Genomic DNA, 19,414 nt, shown 5'->3' with positions numbered 1-19,414 from the left:
TAAAAAAATAAAAGTAAAAGAAAAAAAATCTGTAAGTTCCAGAAAGGCAGACATGTATATTATTTACCTTTAAACCTCTTCAGGGATTAATAAAGGACCTCAATCAATAATTCTGATCAAGGACTTGGGGTGCCTGGATGGCTCAGTCGTTTAAGCATCCAACTCTTGATTTCAGCTTAGGTCATGATCCCAGGGTTGTGGGATCAAGGCCTGCATGGAGCTCAAAGCTCCGCATGGAGTCTGCTTGAGATTATCTCTCTCCTTCTCCCTCTGCCCCTCCTACTGCTCATGCATGTGCTCTCTTTCTTTAAATAAGTAAAATCTTTTTTAAAAAATGATTTTGATCAAGGAATTAAAAAAAAAAAGTAGAATTGATACCAGTAATAAAATTTGTTATAGATCCTATATACCCATATTTAACTTTGTTTCTAAATTTTACAATGAAGACCCAAATTGTGCCTTTTGTACCAGAGGAAATAGATCTAAAGTGGCCTATAGGTACTGAGGTTCTAAAAGTCAGAAGGGGATTTAAACTCACCATTTTGGGCAGCCTTTGTGTGCCTCCTGCTCCTGGTAAGATCCCCAGCAAGACTTCAGGGGCACCTAATACTGTTTTTCTATCTTTGGTTGCTATTCTATATTGGCAGGAAATGGCAAGCTTCAAACAAATGAAAGAAAATCAGAATGTTAGAAAGTGTAACTTTATAATATCTTAGGATATGTGAGGGTCTAAAGATTATTCACAAAACAGGAACGTATTTGATACCTTCTACAATTTACCTTTCCAGCCTTATTTCATACTCTCCTCCTAATTTACTAACCTTTCCTGGGGTTCTGGATCTCTTTAAAAATCTGCTGAAAGCTATGGAAGCTTTCAATAGAAAAATGCACACACACACTGTGCACTATATACTGAACTCCAAGTTAAGAAGGCCCATACCCTACAGAGACCATCCTTTTTAATCTAGCAGGCCTACTTAATAGTGATCTAAATAGGTTTTGCTTACCCTTGTCTTTGCTTATACCATATATGAAATGATTTTTTCCCCAATATTTTCTGATTAATCAAATTCTGCCCATCTTTTAGGAGAGATATAGGTTTCCCTAGTTAATATATGTGAAAGTATCTTAACATAGAGCTCAGCATGTGATAAATGCTCAATAAATGTTATCTTATTTTCCCTTCTCCTTTTCTACATGCTTCAGATTAATAAGCATCTCTTCTCTTAGATCTTACATTATTCACCATCTTACTGCTCACAAAGCACTTACACACATTTTAGGCTGTGTATCTCATCTAGACTAAAGTAGCTCAGCAGCACGGATCACACTACTGAATCTTTGCCCTGCAAACTTGAACCTGGTTCTTGGAATTGAAAGAGACCTTGGAGATCTAGTTCAAATCTTCTCAATTTATAAAAATGAAAACATCACACTTTGGTTTATTTGCTCTGTGCCATGAAATAAGGATTGAAACCTATCCAGAAGTTTAACAACTAAAAAGAAAGCTGATTCTCCTCTTAGAACTTTTTGCAAGCAAAATAATAGCAACCTACAGGTTTGGCAGCTTGTAATCCCCATCAATATGCTGAACAGTGTTTCAATGACTGATAGAAATGCATACCTCAAGTCCTCCTCCTAAGCAGGCTCCACTGATGGCAGCCACAATAGGCTTTGTGGACTTCTCAAGTTTCTCAAACATTCTCTGTCCTTCCTGTGATATTCGTGTTACCTCTTCATGGGTCTTACAAGAAGCTAACATGCTGCAGTAAACAAAGCAGAGGAGAGAGAGAGAGAAAAAAGATGAAATTATACACTACTCTGTTCAATACTTCATCCACTGTATCCTTCCATATAATCTACCAATATTTGATAGTGAATCTTCAAATGCTCAGAAGTTTAAGAATATTTTGCCTCAGATAGCACTAATATCAGCGACGTCATCTCTCCATAAAGAATGTTAGATTTCTGGATCTAGAGAACATGAAACAAAACATGCTGCTTAATTTTATTTTCTATTAAAAACCATTAGATTAAAAGGCTCTGTACATGAGAAAAATCATCTTCTGGTAAATATTTTTCACTATCACATCAACCATTTTCACTATCAAATAACTTGCAGACTGAAGAGCAATCAAAATGACAGTGAAAAAAGCTTTAAAGTCATTTATAGATCTCTCAATGATTAAAAAAGATCCACTACAGTAATGTTTTACTCCATGTCCCTTAGTTTGTTTGTTTCATTTGCTACTCGGTTCTTGAACATATTTAAACTGTGGATTTTGTATGTATGACCAAAGAGAATCAGTTTTCGTCATTTTATAAATGGGGAGTTGCTCAGCTAGCCTCATTGAAGCTGTAAGTATTTTCCTCTGGTACAGGAAACTACTGCCAGGTACATCAGTGTCTTGCCAGCCTCAAATAACTGAGCTAGAAGAAAAAGCACTTGATACAGATATTTTTGCTTTTTCTAAAAAATAAGCATTAAATATCTATAAATTCTTAATTACCATACACAAATGAAAAAGAGTATACAATGTGGAGCAAGGTTTAAAACTATATAAACACCTGAAGTACAAATTACGAAGGCTCTAATGCTGGCTTATTGTTGCCTAAGGTACAAAGAATAATATACCAAATACTTGTGGGATGCCTGGGGGGCTCAGCAGTTGAACGTCTGCCTTTGGCTTAGGGTGTGATCCTGGAGCCCAGGGATTGAGTAGTCCCACATCGGGCCCCTGCATAGAGCCTGCTTCTCCCTCTGCCTGTGTCTCTGCCTCTCTCTATCTTAAAAACAAATACTCGTATATTGACAGAATTAACCACCATTAACATTTTAGCCCATTAAATTAACACTAGCATTTCACCTCCTTATAAATGTTTATTTTTTTAAAGATTTTATTTATTTATTCATAGAGACACACACAGAGAGAAAGGCAGAGACACAGGCAGAGGGAGAAGCAGGCTCCATGCAGGGAGCCCGATGTGGGACTCGATCCCGGGTCTCCAGGATCACGCCCCAGGCTGCAGGCAGCGCTAAACCGCTGTGCCACTGGGGCTGCCCCTTATAAATGCTTTAAAGAACTGTAAACAAATTATATATACCTAAATCCTACCATTAAAAAAAAAAAAAGAAAATATTAGCTGCATCACTAGAGTTCCCTTTGACAACCTCTGCAAGTCCTACCAGCCACTTCATTTACCCTAAAGCAACCATTCTCAAAAGTAGACTATCCCTCTATGTCTAGGAGATCCTTCTACATTTTTTTATCCATAAATAACAAAGAATTTCATGATTTTAAAATGCTTACACAAACTATGTATTGTACAGAACATTCTGCAACTTGCTTTTCAAAAAAAATTTAACAATACATTTTTGAGCTCTAACATTATGTTTATGGATCTAGTTAATTCCTTTGAACTGTTTTGTAGTATTTTATCATGTGAAAGTTCTACAGTTTACTTACTTTTCCATTTCCCTACTGATTGACATTTAATTGCTTCAAATTCTTCATTATTTTAAATTACACAGGGCTGAATATCCTTACACATGGGTCCTTAAAAACAAAGGGTGGGATTTCTCTAGCATATATATAGTTAGACAAAGTATCACTGAATTATGAAATACATATATTTTCAATTTTATTAAATGCTGCCAAAATGTTTTCCAAAGTTGTTGTACCAACGGGCATTCCTACTAGTAATAGATTAACTTTCTCATGTCCCCCAAGTCCTTGCTAACACAGTATTTTCAAACATATTTGTTGGTCTGTTGAGTTAAAAAAAAAAAAAGGGCACCTCATTGTTAGTTTTTTTTTTTTAATTAAAAAAATTCTTTTAAAAAGCTTTTATTTATTTACTCATGAGAGACACAGAAAGAGAGGCAAAGACATAGGCAGAGGGAGAAGTAGGCCCCCTGCAGGGAGCCCGATGTGGGACTTGATCTCAGGACCCCGGATCACAATCTGAGCCAAAGGAAGATACTCAACCACCGAGCCACACAGTTGCCCCTGTTAGTTTAATTTTATAGTATATTTTATTCTACTCAAATATTTTTCTTGGAACCGCTTTCAACTTCTTTAAGGAAAGGGTAGTCTTACATGGTTTAAACAAAAAGCCCTTCTTTTGTTTTTCAAAATTTTTAAAATTTAAATTCAATTAATTAACATATCATGTATTATTGGTCTCAGAGGTAGAAGTCAGTGATTCACCCAGTGATTATATCACGTGCCTTCCTTAATCCATCCCCCCTACCTCCTTCCTCTCCAGAGACCCTCAGTTTGTTGCCTATGATTAAGAGTCTTGTAATAGTTTGTTTCCTTCTCTGATTTTGTTTTATTTTTTCCTCCCTTCCTCTATAATTCTGTTTTGTTTCTTAAATTCCACGAGTGAGATATTCTAATTGTCTGATTGACTTATTTCACTTAGCATAATATCCTCTAGTTCCATCCACATTGTTGGAAATGGCAAGATTTCATTTTTTTTGAGGGGTCAGTGGCATTCCATTGTATATGTTTGGCTATTGTGGACATTGGTGCTATAAACACTGAGGTTGCAGGTGCCCCTTCAGATCACTACATTTGTATTTCTGGGGTAAGTACCCAGTATTGCAATTGCTGGGTTGCAGGGCAGCTATGACCAGAATGGCTCCAGAGTGGCTGCACCAGCGTGCATTCCCACCAACAGTTTGAGAGGGTTCCACCTTCTCAGTATTCTCACCAAACCCCCCCTCTTTTAAATCAATTACATCTGTGAAAATAACTTAAAAGAAAACTTTTGGGGCACGCTGGGTGGCTCAGTTGGTTAAGCATCTGTCTTCAGCTCAGGTATGATCTCGGGGTCGTAGGATGGAGCCCCGCATTGTGCTCCCCCTGCTCATCAGAGAGTCTGCTTCTCTGTCTTCCACTGCTCCCTCCTCCAGCTCATGCTCTCTCTCTTGTTCTCTCTCAAATAAATAAAATCTTTTGTGATGACCACTGGGTGTTATACTATATACTGGCAAACTGATTTTAAATTAAAAAATAAATAAAATCTTTTAAAAAAGGAAAAGAAAACTTTCAGAGAATTTACTTCTACCTTCTTTTCAGAGGAGGAATGATTAGGCCTAAGAAACATACTATTAGCCAAGATAAAAGGTGACTTCTTATTTCTGAAAACTTACTTGATGTCAGCACCTGCAATAAAGCAGCCTGGCTTCGTAGAGATAAGGACAGCACTTCTGATTTGATCACTAGCCCAGATTTCATTCATTACTTCCATGAATTCTGATTGTAGTTCTTTATTCAGTGTATTTACCTGCCAAAGGGAAATATATATAAGTCTAAGGCTTTAAATCTGAAGTATAAGATGTGTAAATTACCATGAAATGCTATTTTGATTATAGTAAGTTTGTTTATCCAGCAGATATATACTGTTAGAAGAAAGGCAGGGAGGGTGAAAAAACCCTTAAACTCAGTAGCTTTCTCTTCAGCTTTAGCCAATTATAAGTACTCTGACTTTAAAAATAGATCTACTCAATGGAGGAACTGAGGGTCATATTCCTAAAAGTTTGAATCATATGTGGGCTATAAATAAATCTATGCACGTTTGTTGGTATGGAAAAATTTCTATAATATTAAGAAAAAAGGAATCAAAATTAGACAAATAGTGCGATCTTATTTTGTAAATATCATGTTGAAACTGGATTGTTTGCTTTTGGGTTTACAGTATGAATGACTTGTTATTTTCTTCTGTATAGCTTTCAAACTTCTCACTAGAGGCATGTATTGATTCTGTATTCAGAAAAAAATGCACAACTTAGAAAATTCTGAAAAAATATCTTAAGTTTGAATCATTGGTCAGTGGGTACCAAAATTTACCCTAGTGAGGGAGACTGGTTCTTATTTTTCTTAATATGTGATAGCTGTTAATCGCTTCCATGTAGGTCCTCCTATTCCATCTAGGCCTCTAGTAACAAGATTTCTAAAATATGAAAACTTGACATCAATTTATTTTAAATTTTTTTTAAGTAGGGGGCTGAACTCACAACCATGAGATCCAGACCCGAGGTGAGATCAAGAGTCAGATACTTAACTGACTGAGCCACCCAGGTGCCCCAACACCAATTTTAGATGGGGGAAAAGCCATGAGCTCCTGAAATGAAGGTTTCCTGGCAAAGACTGGATTAATGCCACATGCTTTGTTGAAGTTGTCAAATACAAATGAGGTTCCACTTTGAACAGAACTTGACTTCCAATATGTGACTGTGAACTACACTGAGTCATTCTTTCAAGTTCTTCAGGAAGCTTAATAACCACATTTAACCCAGCCAATTTTCTATGACTAATGACTATGTCAGGCAGGTAATGAAGAAAGCATGTGTAACAACCTGGTAGTAAAGATGAGTAGGTGAATTTTGACTCTGATAAGCAAAGCCTGCAGTTTGGTTCTTTCTTATCTAGTAAGTCACCTCAGCATGCTACACGTAACAGGCTAATTTCATTAATCTTTGATGTTAATCTGACACCTCAGGTCAATTAGAAGGAATTCTTAAACAAGGACATCTGCTCCAGAAAATTACATTCCTTGAGTAATTTGTTAAACTATCAAAATTACATATTCATATAAGATTACTGCCAGATTAGTGGATTTCTTTCTCTCCTATTCAGCACTGGATTCATGAATATATTAGCAGAAATACACTGCAGCAAGTTAAATTACGTACCTTTGAATTGGGCGAGTTAAGTCGAACAACAGCCACATCCCCTTTGACTCCAAAGTTAATATGGGTTCTAGCTAAAAAGACAAGATAATTTATTTGTAAATACGTTTATTGTTAAACAAATCTAAAAAGTAGTTTAAGCACATCAATAAGAAATTAAACTTACATCTCAGAGCAGAGGACCTTGTAAAGTTGCGGCATACATAACCTATAAGAAAAAGGTATTCAAAATTAATTATTTTATAAAACATAATTGCTGCAGTACCTGCTAAATACAACAAAACTGGAATTTATAACAACCAAAAAACCTAAGATGAGAATAATGTATTCTAGATCATTATTGTGACTACAACCATATCTTTTTCATTTTAACGATCAGCTTATCTGATTATTTAAATAGTAAATGTGGTAGGTGGAAGAACTGCCCCCTCAAAGACATCCAGGTCTCCAGAAACTGAATATGTTAGGTTATATGGCTAAGGGAATTAAGGTTGCTAATTAGCAGACCTAAACTGAGAGAGAGTAGCCTGGTTTATCCAGATAGGCCTAATGTAATCACGAAGAAGAGAGAGTAAAAAAGGACAAGAGAGATGGCAGCATGAGAAAGACTTAGTCCCACTTTGCTGGCTTTGAAGAAGTCAAGGAATGCAGGCAGCCTTGAAAGTTAGAAAAGGCAGGGAAATGAACCTCCCTTAGAACACCCAGAATGAACATAGCTCTGCCAACACTTTTGATTTTAGCCTAATGAGATTCATTTCTGACATCCTTAACTGTAAGATAATAAATTTGTATTGCTTCAGATATGAAATTTGTGGATATTTGTTATAGCAGCAATAGGAAATCAGCACACCAGGAAATAAGTAATCCACAAAACAACCTATAATGCCCAGTCCCAAACATATTCTAAATATATTGCAACCGTGTTCTCTAGTCCTCTTGCATTTTTAATGGAGAGATGGCCTTTCAGTGCTATCAGAACTGAAATCAGATACAATGGAATATTACTCATCCATAAAAAAGAATGAAATCTTGCCATTTGCAACCACATAGATGGAGCTAGAGAGTATTATGCTAAGGGAAATAAGTCAGAGAAAGACAAATACTGATTTCACTCATAAGTCGAATTTAAGAGGCAAAACACACAAGCAAAGGGGGAAAAAAAAAGAGAGGGGTAAACCAAGAAACAGACTCTTAACTACAGATTACCAGAGGGGAGGTGGGTGGAGGTTTGGGGGAAATAAGTGATGAAAATCTCAGACTCAGTCCCGTTTCTAAGTTGAGGATGGTCTCTATTTGACCAGAAGGCACAGGGACCCTTCTGGATTGGAGAAGTATTGCACGTGGCTAAAGCAGGATCTGAAAGATTATCCAACAAATCCAGCTGGACTGGTATTCCCATAACAGTATTGAGAAGTGATTCCAGACTAGGTTAGGCATTAAAATCAGTGGGGGAGGCTCAAACACACTCACAAATGTTTGGGCAACATAAAACTTAGAACCACAGAATCAGAACTTAAGGGGGCTGGACCTCAAGAGTCTATATTATTTAGAAAGGAAACTGAAGCAGAAAGCAAACAAGTGGGTGTGTGGGAGTCACTGATCGAGAACCCAGTGATGATTCAGTGGATTCGGAGAGGGACCATCGGCAGTAGCTAAGGCTCTTGCTTCCTCCTTCTTTCCCTCTGTCCTGCAGTTTAATTAAATTAATTTATTTAGAGCACACATGCGTGAATCCCTGGTGTGGGGTGCAGAGGGAGAGAGAATCTCAACTAGACTCGTCACTGAACTTGGAAGCCACTGGATCTCATGACCCTGAGATCATGACCTGAGCAGAAATAAAGAATGGGATGCTTAGCTGATGAAGCCACCCAGGCACCCCTATTTTTTTTAAAGTTTTATTTACTTAAGTAATTTCTACACCCAATGTGGGTCTCAAAATTATGACCTTGAGATCAAGAGTCGCATGCTCTTTGAGCCAGGCAGGTGCCCCTATCCTGCAGTTCTTTGAGGGGAAGAGAAGGCACAGAAAACAGCTGCTTTACACTGGTTTGAAAGGCAAGTAACATATTAAAAGAAAACTAGTGTAGATGACACAAGCACCAAAGTGAGGTGATTTCTGGTTCTGTCTACATTTTTTAAGCAATCCAAATCAGCCCTCTGAGTGCAAAGACAAAGGACCTGAGAGTCAAAAGATAGGTTCAATGATCAAATTTATCATTTACCAGTTATATGACCATGAACAAGTCTTTTAATGCATTTTATCATCCTTATAAAGATAGAAATAAAAGTGTTATAATAATTATAAAAGTATCTGTAAGTTACAGAGCTACACACAAGTAAATTAAGACAGGAGAAGTCAGCCATTTCCTTAGTCCTCATGCCTCTACAATTCCTTTCTCTGCTTTTTCATCATTTGAAATCTGAATCATCTGTATTTATCACTCTTTATCTTTGTATCATGGCTCCAACCTTTTCTACAAGGCCTTCTCATAGTATTCCATCTACAATGATCTTTCCCTTCTCTGCCAATTTTGGTTTTTATTATTTACTATTTTGTTTTCTAGTCACTGCATTTACAGCAGGTGTTTCCCTCAAGTAAAGCATAAGCTCTTCCAACATCATCTCACAGTCCTTCATTCAACAACAATAACAAATTATTGTGGCCTACCATGTCCATGCACTGTTCTGGGCACTTGAAGTGAACAAAAATACAAATGCCAGTCTTTGTGTGGCTTACATTCTACAGCCGTAAGGGATGATATATATATATAGCATAGGAAGAATATCATGAAGAATCAGTTCCTACTCTGTAGAGATACATGAAGAGGTGAAAATAGGCTTGATATAAAAAGGAGTTTGCCTGTAAAGTGGAAATTCCAGTGGGAGGGGAACCAGGAAATAAGCAGTTCTAACGACAACAGGGTAAAGTGGATGCTGCGCGCGCGCACACACACACACACACACACACACCCATCCATATTCACATACACAAAACTTCCTCTAAATCGAAGAAGAGAAAATAAATGTACAAATGTATCTCGAAATGAATTCAAACCAGTCAACTCAATCAAGTTGGTAGCTACAAGGTAGCTCTGCTTTTGGAATCTAGCCTTACCCATTACATAATCCCAACAATTCACTTCAGGAGCTGCTAGATGAACTTTAGCCTATATCAACTGTGCCAGCAAAAGAGAGAAACCTTTGTCCTATTTCTTAATCATCTTGATAATTTAACTCAAGAAGATATTTACAAGACCTAAAACACAAATTTCAAATAAGAAAATGTTATCTTGGTTATAACAATCAACAACTTTTCTCAATACTCAACCCTCCGGGAAGAGACAGGATTAAGGAAGCAAGTCAACTTTAAATATGTATCATTTACCAAGGTATTTGCCTCTAATTCATTTCCTGTGAAATTGTTTTGCCACTTACATAATTAGAAATTTAGATTTAGGAGAAATTTAGATTTAGGACAAGATATCTTGGTCAAGTTGTGCCTTTCACTTGACAGTTTCAGAATTCACAGTCAGCATTTGTGGGGGAGGATGGGTTTGAACTTTGAAGGGAACAAATCAGTTTCAAGAGAATTTACCCATCTACCCGCTGTCATAATCTCTTTAAACAGTGGACCTTGGCACAGACTTTCTGGGTGAAAGAGCAAATGTTGTATTTAAATGGCAATCCAAGTGTGCAGGTAATTTTGAATTCACTTTCAAGACATGTTTTCAAAATTCATAAATTGTTATTCAAAGGGACAATAACTATTAACCACATTTTCTTACTGGTGAAAACAATGCAATATATATACATTTATATGTGTAGATATATTTCTATACAAAAGATATAGAAAAGCTAAGCTTGTTATTACACATGCAAAATGTAATAATTATTTTTTAAAATTCTCAGATACATAGAATTAAGAATTCTTCAGGGCAGGAAAGGGTTAATAGCAGCATGTACTGGGCATTTACTCCATGAAACACTCACTGCTTTAAATTTAGGATAACTCCTTTGAAGTTCACAAATGTATTATTCCCCATTTCGCAAATGAGAAAACAGAAATTAATTGTCCCAGGCCACTAGGGAGTAAAACAAAGAGCTAGATTCAAGCCCCCAAAGTCAGACCCCACATTTTATGTTTTGAATTGCTCTTTCATGCTATTTCCATGTGTAAGACAATCCGAAGATTCATTCATTTTACAGATGAGGAAAATAAAGCTCGGTTAGGCTACGGTATTTGTCCAAAGTTACACAGCTAGTGACCAGAAACCATATGAGCTGACTACCGGCTCTGTGTTACACCAGCTGCTAATCCGTGAGAACTACCTTAAAACCAACGCAGAGGCAGGTTCAAATATACACATTTGATTTTCATAAAGCCTTAAATCATACATGTGGAAAATAGAAAGCGAAACTGTAAGGTAACATGACCAAATGCTAACAGTTAACTCTGTGAGTGGCAAGAAAATTGGTGATTCTTTTTTCTTCACCCATCCCCAAGTCTTTCCATTTACCTTGTTTGTAATATCATGATTGGTATACACACACACACAGCATTCCTGTGGAAACTGAAAACATTGCTGGAGATACAGAAGCAGAAAAAGACTGAATCATCCAAAATTAATCCCTTAGCGCAGGCTCCAGCTGCCTATCTACAAAAAAGCACACCACTCTAGTGGTTCAGGAAAAAGGCGCAGGACAAATTAAAATTCTAATTAGAAGCCGGTATTAAGTGCAACGTGCAATAAAAAGTTACATTTCACCTTATGTATCTGAGAGGGGAGGAAAATGCTGGATTTTCCATGAGCACCCCCTTTAACCCTTTCACTGCCAGTATGAAGAGAGAAAGATAATCTAGGTAAAGCAGAACGGAGTTGTTTTCAGAAACAGAATTAGTTTAACTTATCTAACATCATTTTATCCCTTAAGGTAAAAGGTATCCCTTATCTTTTTTTCCATCACCCTGCCCCCCCCCCCCGTTTGTCCACAGACAGGCCAGCGATTATGTATTTTTTTTTTTTTTTAATGTTTCTCCTAGCACGTTGCAGAACCTCCTCCCTTGAAATGTACCATACTATACATTCACACTGGGATCACGGGAACTGCAGCAGTCGGAGCTTCCCTACTGAAATGTGGTATTAGGTACAAAAATGGTCCTGAGGGAAACGAGCGGAGTGTAGCGGTAATTCTCAAGGCTGGTTAATTCCACCTAGGAAGATTTCAAGACAGCTCTGGCGAAGGGTACGGTGCTGCGGAGCCACAAAGATGTGACAGACGGGACTGTCCCAATCCTCCTGATCTAGGGTTCAGGTCCGAAGCCACCATAAAAGATTAAGAGGGGCGTGAGGCCCGGAGTGCGACGGGGAGACTTGCGGAAGGTCCCAGAGCGGATGGACGGCCCTGAGGCCCGTCAGGGGATACGGAGCCTGAGGTCGCTGCAGGATTTGGGACAGCGAGAGGCAGTGTCCGCGCGAGGACACAGGAGGTTGGGTCCAAGGGGGGCATCCTCTCTCCCCCACTCAGGGCTGGGTGGCCGGGCGGGGCGGGGACGCGACGGCGACAGGGAGACGCGGCTCCGGGGCCACCTCAGGCTCCGCAAGAGTTTTGCCCGGGGCTACCGGGCGCTCCCAGCCAGGCCTCTCACCTGGGCAGCGGAACATCCGGGAGGCAGTGGCGCGGCTGAGGCTGCCTATAGCTCGGGAGGCCACCATCTTGAGCTGAGGAGGACGAAAGTGTAAAGCGCTCCGGTGGGGGCTGCCGAGCGGAGAACTTCTCCTCCTTAGCCTGGCCCTAGGCAGGCGCCCGACGTACTGCCTGACTAAAACCCCCGGTGCGGAGCTGCCGCTGGCTCCTTGCCCTGCCGTTCGCTTCCGGATAACGGGGCCGAGAAGGCGCTTTCTCCTTTGGAAGGAAGGAGGACGAGAGAGGAGGGGCCGACGTGTCCGGTTTTCCAGACAGGCGGCCGGTGGGCAGCCTGCGGAGTTCGAGGGTGGGGGGGCGGCGGGGGCGGGGGGTCCTTATGGGTAGGACCCGCCCCTCCGTCACGTCTAGTCCTGGCGCTGGAGTCCGAACCTTCCGTGCCCGCGCCGAGCTCGAGAGGACGGAGCTGAGGTGAGACGGAGCGTGCGCTGGGCTTTCTGCCTGGCCTTGACCCGAAGGGACAGCCGCGGTTCCTTTCCCAGCTACTCCCCCAGTGCCCGCGGCCGCCTCCCTCCCCCCCCCCCCCCACGGGGAGTGGGGTCTCAGGGGGCCGGAAGGAGGCCCCTACGGACAGGGTCTCCAGGACCAAGGCAACCAGGGCAGTAAGTCGGGCTGGCGTTCTGTCTGTCGCTCTGAGCGGCGGCGTCACCCGTGTCTTTTAATTTATCACCTCGAGTTAACGAGCTGTTTGCAGGTGTGTGTCGGCAGAAGGCGTAGGGCTGGACTGCAGCGAGCGTCGTTGTTTGCCCCGTTTCGGCCGTGGCTAGGTGAGCGGGTGTAGAGATTGAGCACGGCGAGTTGGGACAACCCCATCCCTGCTGCCGACCGGAGTGGGGACTCGGTCACGTGACCTCTGGAGTCTGGAGTGAGGGAGGAGTTGAGCCATTCCTCCGTCGGCGTCGGGAGACCCAGAGCCCCTGAGGGGACCTGGTGGTCATCTGGTCATTCATCCCCTTCGCTCTATAGGTGGATCCCATGAATCAGCGCGAAGTGGGCTTATCCATGGCCACAGGTGGTGGAAATAGGAAAAGAGGCTTCGTCTATTAACTTCTAGTCACGAACTCTTCCTGGAGTAATAGCTGTTTTTTGCGTTGGAAAGATGGGTTCGAGTCCTTGGAATAATGCGATTGATTCCAAATGAAGTAACGTTCACATGCAAACGTGTTAGAAACTCGTTTCTGCTGCTAAAGGCCATCCTCTTTTTGGCTCTTGACTTTTTTGTTCCTTGTACTCTCGAAATCATCAAGCTCCATCAGGGCAGAAATGTAAAGGTTATGCTTCTTACTGTGGCTTCCATAGAGGGGAACTAGGTACACCCACTAATATGAACAGCAAACATGTATGATCCTCACTATGTTGGCACTGTTCTAAGTGCTTTGTGTACGTTATTCCTCGCACCAACCCTGAGTTAGGTACTGGAATTCTCTATAATTCCAGATGAATTATCTGTATCTTAACTCTCAAGACAGAAAGATTAAGTACCTTGCTTAAGGTTATATAACACGAGGGTAGAGCCAGGATTTGGGTTTAGTCTGGTTCAGTCAGTGCCCTTCCATTACATTGTGTCTTTTTTTTTTTAAAGATTTGTTTATTTGTTTATTTATTTATGATAGAGAGAGAGAGGCAGAGACACAGGAGGAGGGAGAAGCAGGCTCCATGCAGGGACACAGGAGGAGGGAGAAGCAGGCTCCATGCAGGGAGCCGGACGCGGGACTCGATCCGAGGACTCCAGGATCGCACCCTGGGCTGAAGGCAGGCGCCAAACCGCTGAGCCACCTAGGAATCTCCCTTACATTGTGTCTTAATGATAGTGTAACAGTGAGCTGTTAAACTCCTCCATTTTGTTTTAAGATTTTATTTATTAATTCATGAGAGAGACACAGAGAGAGAGACACACAGGCAGAGGGAGAAGCAGGCTCCATCCAGGCAGGGAGCCTAAGGTGGGACTCAGTCCCGGGTCTCCTGGATCACGCCCTGGGCTGAAGGCAGGCACTAAACCGCTGAGCCACCTGGGCTGCCCATCCATTTTGTTTTCATTACTTGGCTAGCGCCTTCTTCCTTTTCCTTTCGTTCAGATGCTAGCAACTTCATGCAACCTTCCATAGCTCCACACACCCTGCTCCAGCGTGCTCTGCTCGAGAGTGCCCATGCTTCCCAAATCCTTGAGTAAAAATATCTATTTCCTAAAGCTTAGAGCAAATGACCATAAAGGTCAGTCCTCCCATAGAGTAGTTTGCTTGGTCTCTCTTTTGAAGAGACCAATAATTATTTTTAATTAATTATTGAATTAATGCAATTTTTCAGAAACTACAGAGAAAATAAATATATCTGTAAGTCTACCACCCAGAGATGAATACTATTAGCATTTTGCTTTAAAAAAAAACCAAAAACAAAAAACACACTTTGTGTATTTTTTGGACATTTTTAATGCATTTGCATATTTTATATATTTATATAAGAATATATGTAGATTTAAGTACAACTAGAATTATACTGTACATAAAAATGGAAATGCTCATTGTGGGGATCCCTGGGTGGCTCAGCGGTTTAGCGCCTGCCTTTGGCCCAGGGTGCGATCCTGGAGTCCTGGGATCGAGTCCTGCGTCCGGCTCCCTGCATGGAGCCTGCTTCTCCCTCTGCCTGTGTCTCCTGCCTCTCTCTCTCTGTCTATCATGAATAAATAAATTTTAAAAATCTAGTTCATTAAAAAAGAAAAAAGAAAATGCTCATTGTAACAAAATTTGAGAAGATAGAATATAAAATGAAAGCTCCTCTTTATTCTTCCATAGACTTGTGTCTTACTATACATATTGTTCTGCAGTTTACATTTTTCCTTAAATACATATTGTGGATGTTTTTCTGTGTTAGTATACACACGTATATTATATTTTATTTTTCATTCTAAACTACTGTAGTGCTTCATGATGTTTGTAGTATAATTTATTTAGCCATTTCCTCATGTGCATTTAGATTAGTTCCAGAGTTTCACTAATGTAAGCAGTGCTACGTGAACATCTTAAATATTTCTATAGGCCAGAGATCTATGTATGCTACATACACATCTTGGGTACTTCTATTGGTTAAAGACCAATTAGAGGAATTATTGGGATCAGAAGCTCACAATTTAAATTTTGTTAGATAACTAAAAATTGCCTTCTACCTTGTACTTTTATCAACTGTATATGGAAGTGCCTAAATCCATTTTTCCTAGAATTATGTATTAACCATATTTTTAATTTTTGCCTATTTTACAACCCCACAATGATACCTTGTTTTAATTTTTAAAAATGTTTCTGTTGTTAGTGAGGTTGAACATTTAAAATTTTGTTTGACATTTTTATTTCTGTGAATTGCTCATTTGCTTTTTTTCTAATTATGTATCAGTAAGGAGACTTTAGTCTCAGATAACAAAATTCAACTGAAATTGGCTTATTAAAGGGGATGTATTGTCTAACAACTGTAAAGCACAAAGGGAGGGTGGGTTTCAGATATGATTCAATTACAGCTCTAGTTTACTTTTCTGAAATTCTTGGCTCTGTCCTCTTTTGAGATCAGCTCTATGCTTAGACTAGCATTTTTCCTGTTTGCAAACTTCGGTAGCTGCTCCAAGCCTCAGAAGGAAAGATTTGTGTTACAGAATTCCGAGCAGAAAACTGGAATGTCAGAGTGACTAGATTATTATCCCTAAAACAAGTTGGTACCATGCACAATTGTTTTAGGTCTTGATTACCTGAATGATCTTGGCAAAGAGAATGAAATTATTCTGAATGGTTTGAACCCAAGAGTTGGGCTGGATTCAATGCCATGTAAACTATTTATGGCAACTTCATAATGAAATGAAATGGATATTTGGGTGAAAACCAGATTCCATTATAGATCGTTTCTCTTTTATTTGTAACAGTTCTTTATGGGTTATGGATAGTAACCCTTTGTTTTATGTTTTACAAATATTTTCTCTGAATCTGTTTGCCTTGTAACTTTATTTTAATATCTTTTGCTGTGTAGATATTTTGTGTGTTTATCTAATTAGATCCACTAGTTACTCTTTTCCTTTATGACCTCTGGGTTTTGTGCCATATGTTGGAAACCTTTCCCCATATAAGAATATGAAAATATTCTGATACTTTTTTCTAGTGCTTTTATAGTTAAAATATATATGTATAATTACATTAATCATATCTGAAATTGATTTGTACATGTGTGAGTTATGGACCTAAAGTTTTTTCCAGATTAGCCATTTCACCAACAAATTCATAGAATAATTCTTCTTTTCCCCACTTATTTGAAATGTTACCTTTTTTTGGAGAATCTTTTTTTTTTTTTTAATTTTTATTTATTTATGATAGTCACAGAGAGAGAGAGGCGCAGAGACACAGGCAGAGGGAGAAGCAGGCTCCATGCACCGGGAGCCCGACGTGGGATTCGATCCCGGGTCTCCAGGATCGCGCCCTGGGCCAAAGGCAGGCGCCAAACCGCTGCGCCACCCAGGGATCCCTTTTTTTTTTTTTTTTTTTTTAAAGATGTATTTATTTTAGAGAGATAAGGAAAGCAGGAGGAGCGGAGGGAGAGTCCCAAGCAGACTCCATGCTGAGGATGGAGCCTATTTGGCTCCATCTCAGAACCCTTGAGATCACGACTGAAGCTGAAACCAGGAGTCAGATGCTTGATAGACTGTACCACCTAGGCACCCCAGGAGAGAGAATCTTAAGTAGGCTCCACACCCAGGGTGGAGCCTGACACAGAGCTTGATCTCACCACCATGAGACCTGAGCTGACATTGAGATTGGAGGCTCAAGGTTTGAGTCACTTAGGCACCCCTGAAGTTTATCCTTGTTACATACTTAATTCTCTTGCACTTAAGTATGCTTCAGAACTTGCTACATCCTGTTCTGTTGGCTAATTTCATTTATTCCTATGCCAGAATTGCACTGCTTAATTCCTACTGTGTTTTTTTTTTTTTTTTTAAGATTTTATTTATTGGGGATCCCTGGGTGGCCCAGCGGTTTGGCGCCTGCCTTTGGCCCAGGGCCCGATCCTGGAGACCCGGGATCGAATCCCACATCGGGCTCCCGGTGCATGGAGCCTGCTTCTCCCTCTGCCTGTGTCTCTGCCTCTCTCTCTCTCTCTCTCTCTCTCTCTCTCTGTGACTATCATAAATAAATTAAAAAAAAAAGATTTTATTTATTCATGAGAGAGAGAGAGAGAGAGGTAGAGACATAGGCAGAGGGAGAAGCAGGCTCCATGCAGGGAGCCTGATGTGGGACTAGATCCTGGGACTCCAGGATCATGCCCTGAGCCAAAGGTAGACGCTTAACCGCTGAGCCACCCAGGCATCCCAATTCCTACTGTTTTTATAGAAAGCTTTGGTATCTATTGAAGCAAGGTCCCTCACACCCATCTCTTTTTCTTTATCGAAATTTTGACTATTTTCATGATGTTTATTTTAAGGTGAACTTTACTTAGGGGATTTTTTTTTTTTAAGATTTATTTTTTAGAGAGAGTGAGGGGAGGGACAGAGGCAGAGGGAGAGAGAATCTTTAGCAGACTCACTGCTGAACACAGAGCCTAATGTGGGACTCAATCCTAGGACCCCAAGATCATGATCTGAGCTGAAACCAAGAGTTGTAGCCTTAACTAAAGGAGCCACCCAGGGGCCCCTACTTAAGGGAATTTGTATCCAAGACTCATGTGGCCTCATATGTAGCTTCTGGAAACAGTGTTGCTCATCTCTTTGGTCAGTTTGTGTCTTCCTGGCTAGAGTCTAGAGTCTTTTGAATATCCCTAGGCTAGTAGTGAGCCTAGAGTTGGGACTCCTTCATCTCTTTTCAATCCACATATTTGGAAAAATGTGATTCTTTTTCTTCTTTGAAGTCATAGGACATCCTATGACCCAAGAGAAATTAAACAAGGCTTTTATATCATCTATCATATTTGTGTGACATTACCCCAAAATTTAGCAGATTAAAACAATAAAAATTTATTATGCAGCTTCTGGGGGTAACTTAGCTGGATTGTTCTGACTTAATATCTCACAAGGGTGCAGTCAGAATATTGGCCAGGGCAGTCGTCATTTGAGAGCTTACCTGTACTTGAGGATCCACTTCAAGTTCACATGACTGTTGGCAGGAGAGGGTAGTTCCTCACCACGTGAATCTCTTCATAAGGTTCAAGATGTGCCAATTGGCTTCTGCCAGAGTGAGTGAGTGGAGAGGAAGAACAAAAGCAAAACTACAGTATTCCTCATAGCTTAATCTCAGAAGTGACATACATCACTTCTGACATGAACCAACTGTGGTACAGTGTGTGTGGGGCGACTATACAAGGATATGAATACCAAAAGGTGGAGGTTATTGGCAACCGTTGTGGAGGCTGTGTACCACAGCCTTCATAAGCAAATCTCATCAGCTTACTCTTTTTTTTTTTTAAGTTAAAATGTGTTTCAAAATTCAGAAATTATAAAAAACGGGACAGTGACAAGTCTTCCTTACATCCTGTCCTCTAGTTGCTTAGTTTCCTTCCTTCCTTTTTAATGTCTTATTTCTACTTTCAGGGATATTTTATACAGATACAAGGAAATGTATGTATTATTTTTTTCTCTTTTTGACATGAATGATAGTAGCTGTACACTATTTTACATCTTGCTTTTTTCACTTAATACAGGTTAACATTGATTCCATATTGGTACATAACCATTTCCTTATCTTTCATAGCTGCATAATATTTCATGGAGTGGTTGTAGTGTGCTTTACTTAACCAGTTCGCTATTTTTGGTTCTTTTGATATTTTGCTGTTACAAACAGTGGTGACGTGAGTTATGTCCCAGGTGTATTAGTAACATCCTAGAAGTGGAAATGTATAAAAAGTTTGATGTAGTTTTGACAGTTAATTGCCCAATTGCCCTCTCTAGGGATTGCCCCAGCTTGGCCTCTCAGCAGTGTTATAGAGGGTGCCTGTTTGTACATACTTGTAATATACAGAGTATATCAAACTTTCCATTTGCCCAGGTCAAAT

General features: G+C 40.0%; 2 protein-coding genes across 8 annotated transcripts in view; one reads left to right on the top strand and one right to left on the bottom strand.

Annotated features, from left to right (window-relative positions):
* The window catches only part of HADHA (hydroxyacyl-CoA dehydrogenase trifunctional multienzyme complex subunit alpha), a 48,575-nt gene extending 35,893 nt beyond the window's left edge, over positions 1–12,682 (bottom strand). Inside the window, exons 1-6 of the mRNA XM_072770798.1 lie at positions 12,348–12,682; positions 6,867–6,908; positions 6,704–6,774; positions 5,162–5,295; positions 1,625–1,763; positions 539–658 (exon numbers count right to left, since the gene is read on the bottom strand). Of these exons, the coding sequence (XP_072626899.1) occupies positions 539–658; positions 1,625–1,763; positions 5,162–5,295; positions 6,704–6,774; positions 6,867–6,908; positions 12,348–12,414 (573 nt within the window). The 5' untranslated portion in view covers positions 12,415–12,682. The remainder of the gene's footprint in view (positions 1–538; positions 659–1,624; positions 1,764–5,161; positions 5,296–6,703; positions 6,775–6,866; positions 6,909–12,347) is intronic.
* Positions 12,226–19,414, top strand: part of HADHB (hydroxyacyl-CoA dehydrogenase trifunctional multienzyme complex subunit beta) — a 43,480-nt gene continuing 36,291 nt past the window's right edge. Inside the window, exons 1-2 of one of the 7 annotated variants that reach the window (XM_072770800.1) lie at positions 12,786–12,814; positions 13,098–13,170. The gene's annotated coding sequence lies outside the window, so the exon portion shown is untranslated. The other 6 variants (XM_072770799.1, XM_072770803.1, XM_072770805.1 and 3 more) reach the window with 6 other exon arrangements.

The sequence above is a fragment of the Canis lupus genome, chromosome 12, assembly GCF_048164855.1.
Source record: "Canis lupus baileyi chromosome 12, mCanLup2.hap1, whole genome shotgun sequence".
NCBI classification, from domain to species: Eukaryota; Metazoa; Chordata; class Mammalia; order Carnivora; family Canidae; genus Canis; species Canis lupus.
The sequence above is the reverse complement of the archived record's forward strand: the minus strand, read 5'-3'. Positions and strand labels throughout refer to the sequence as shown.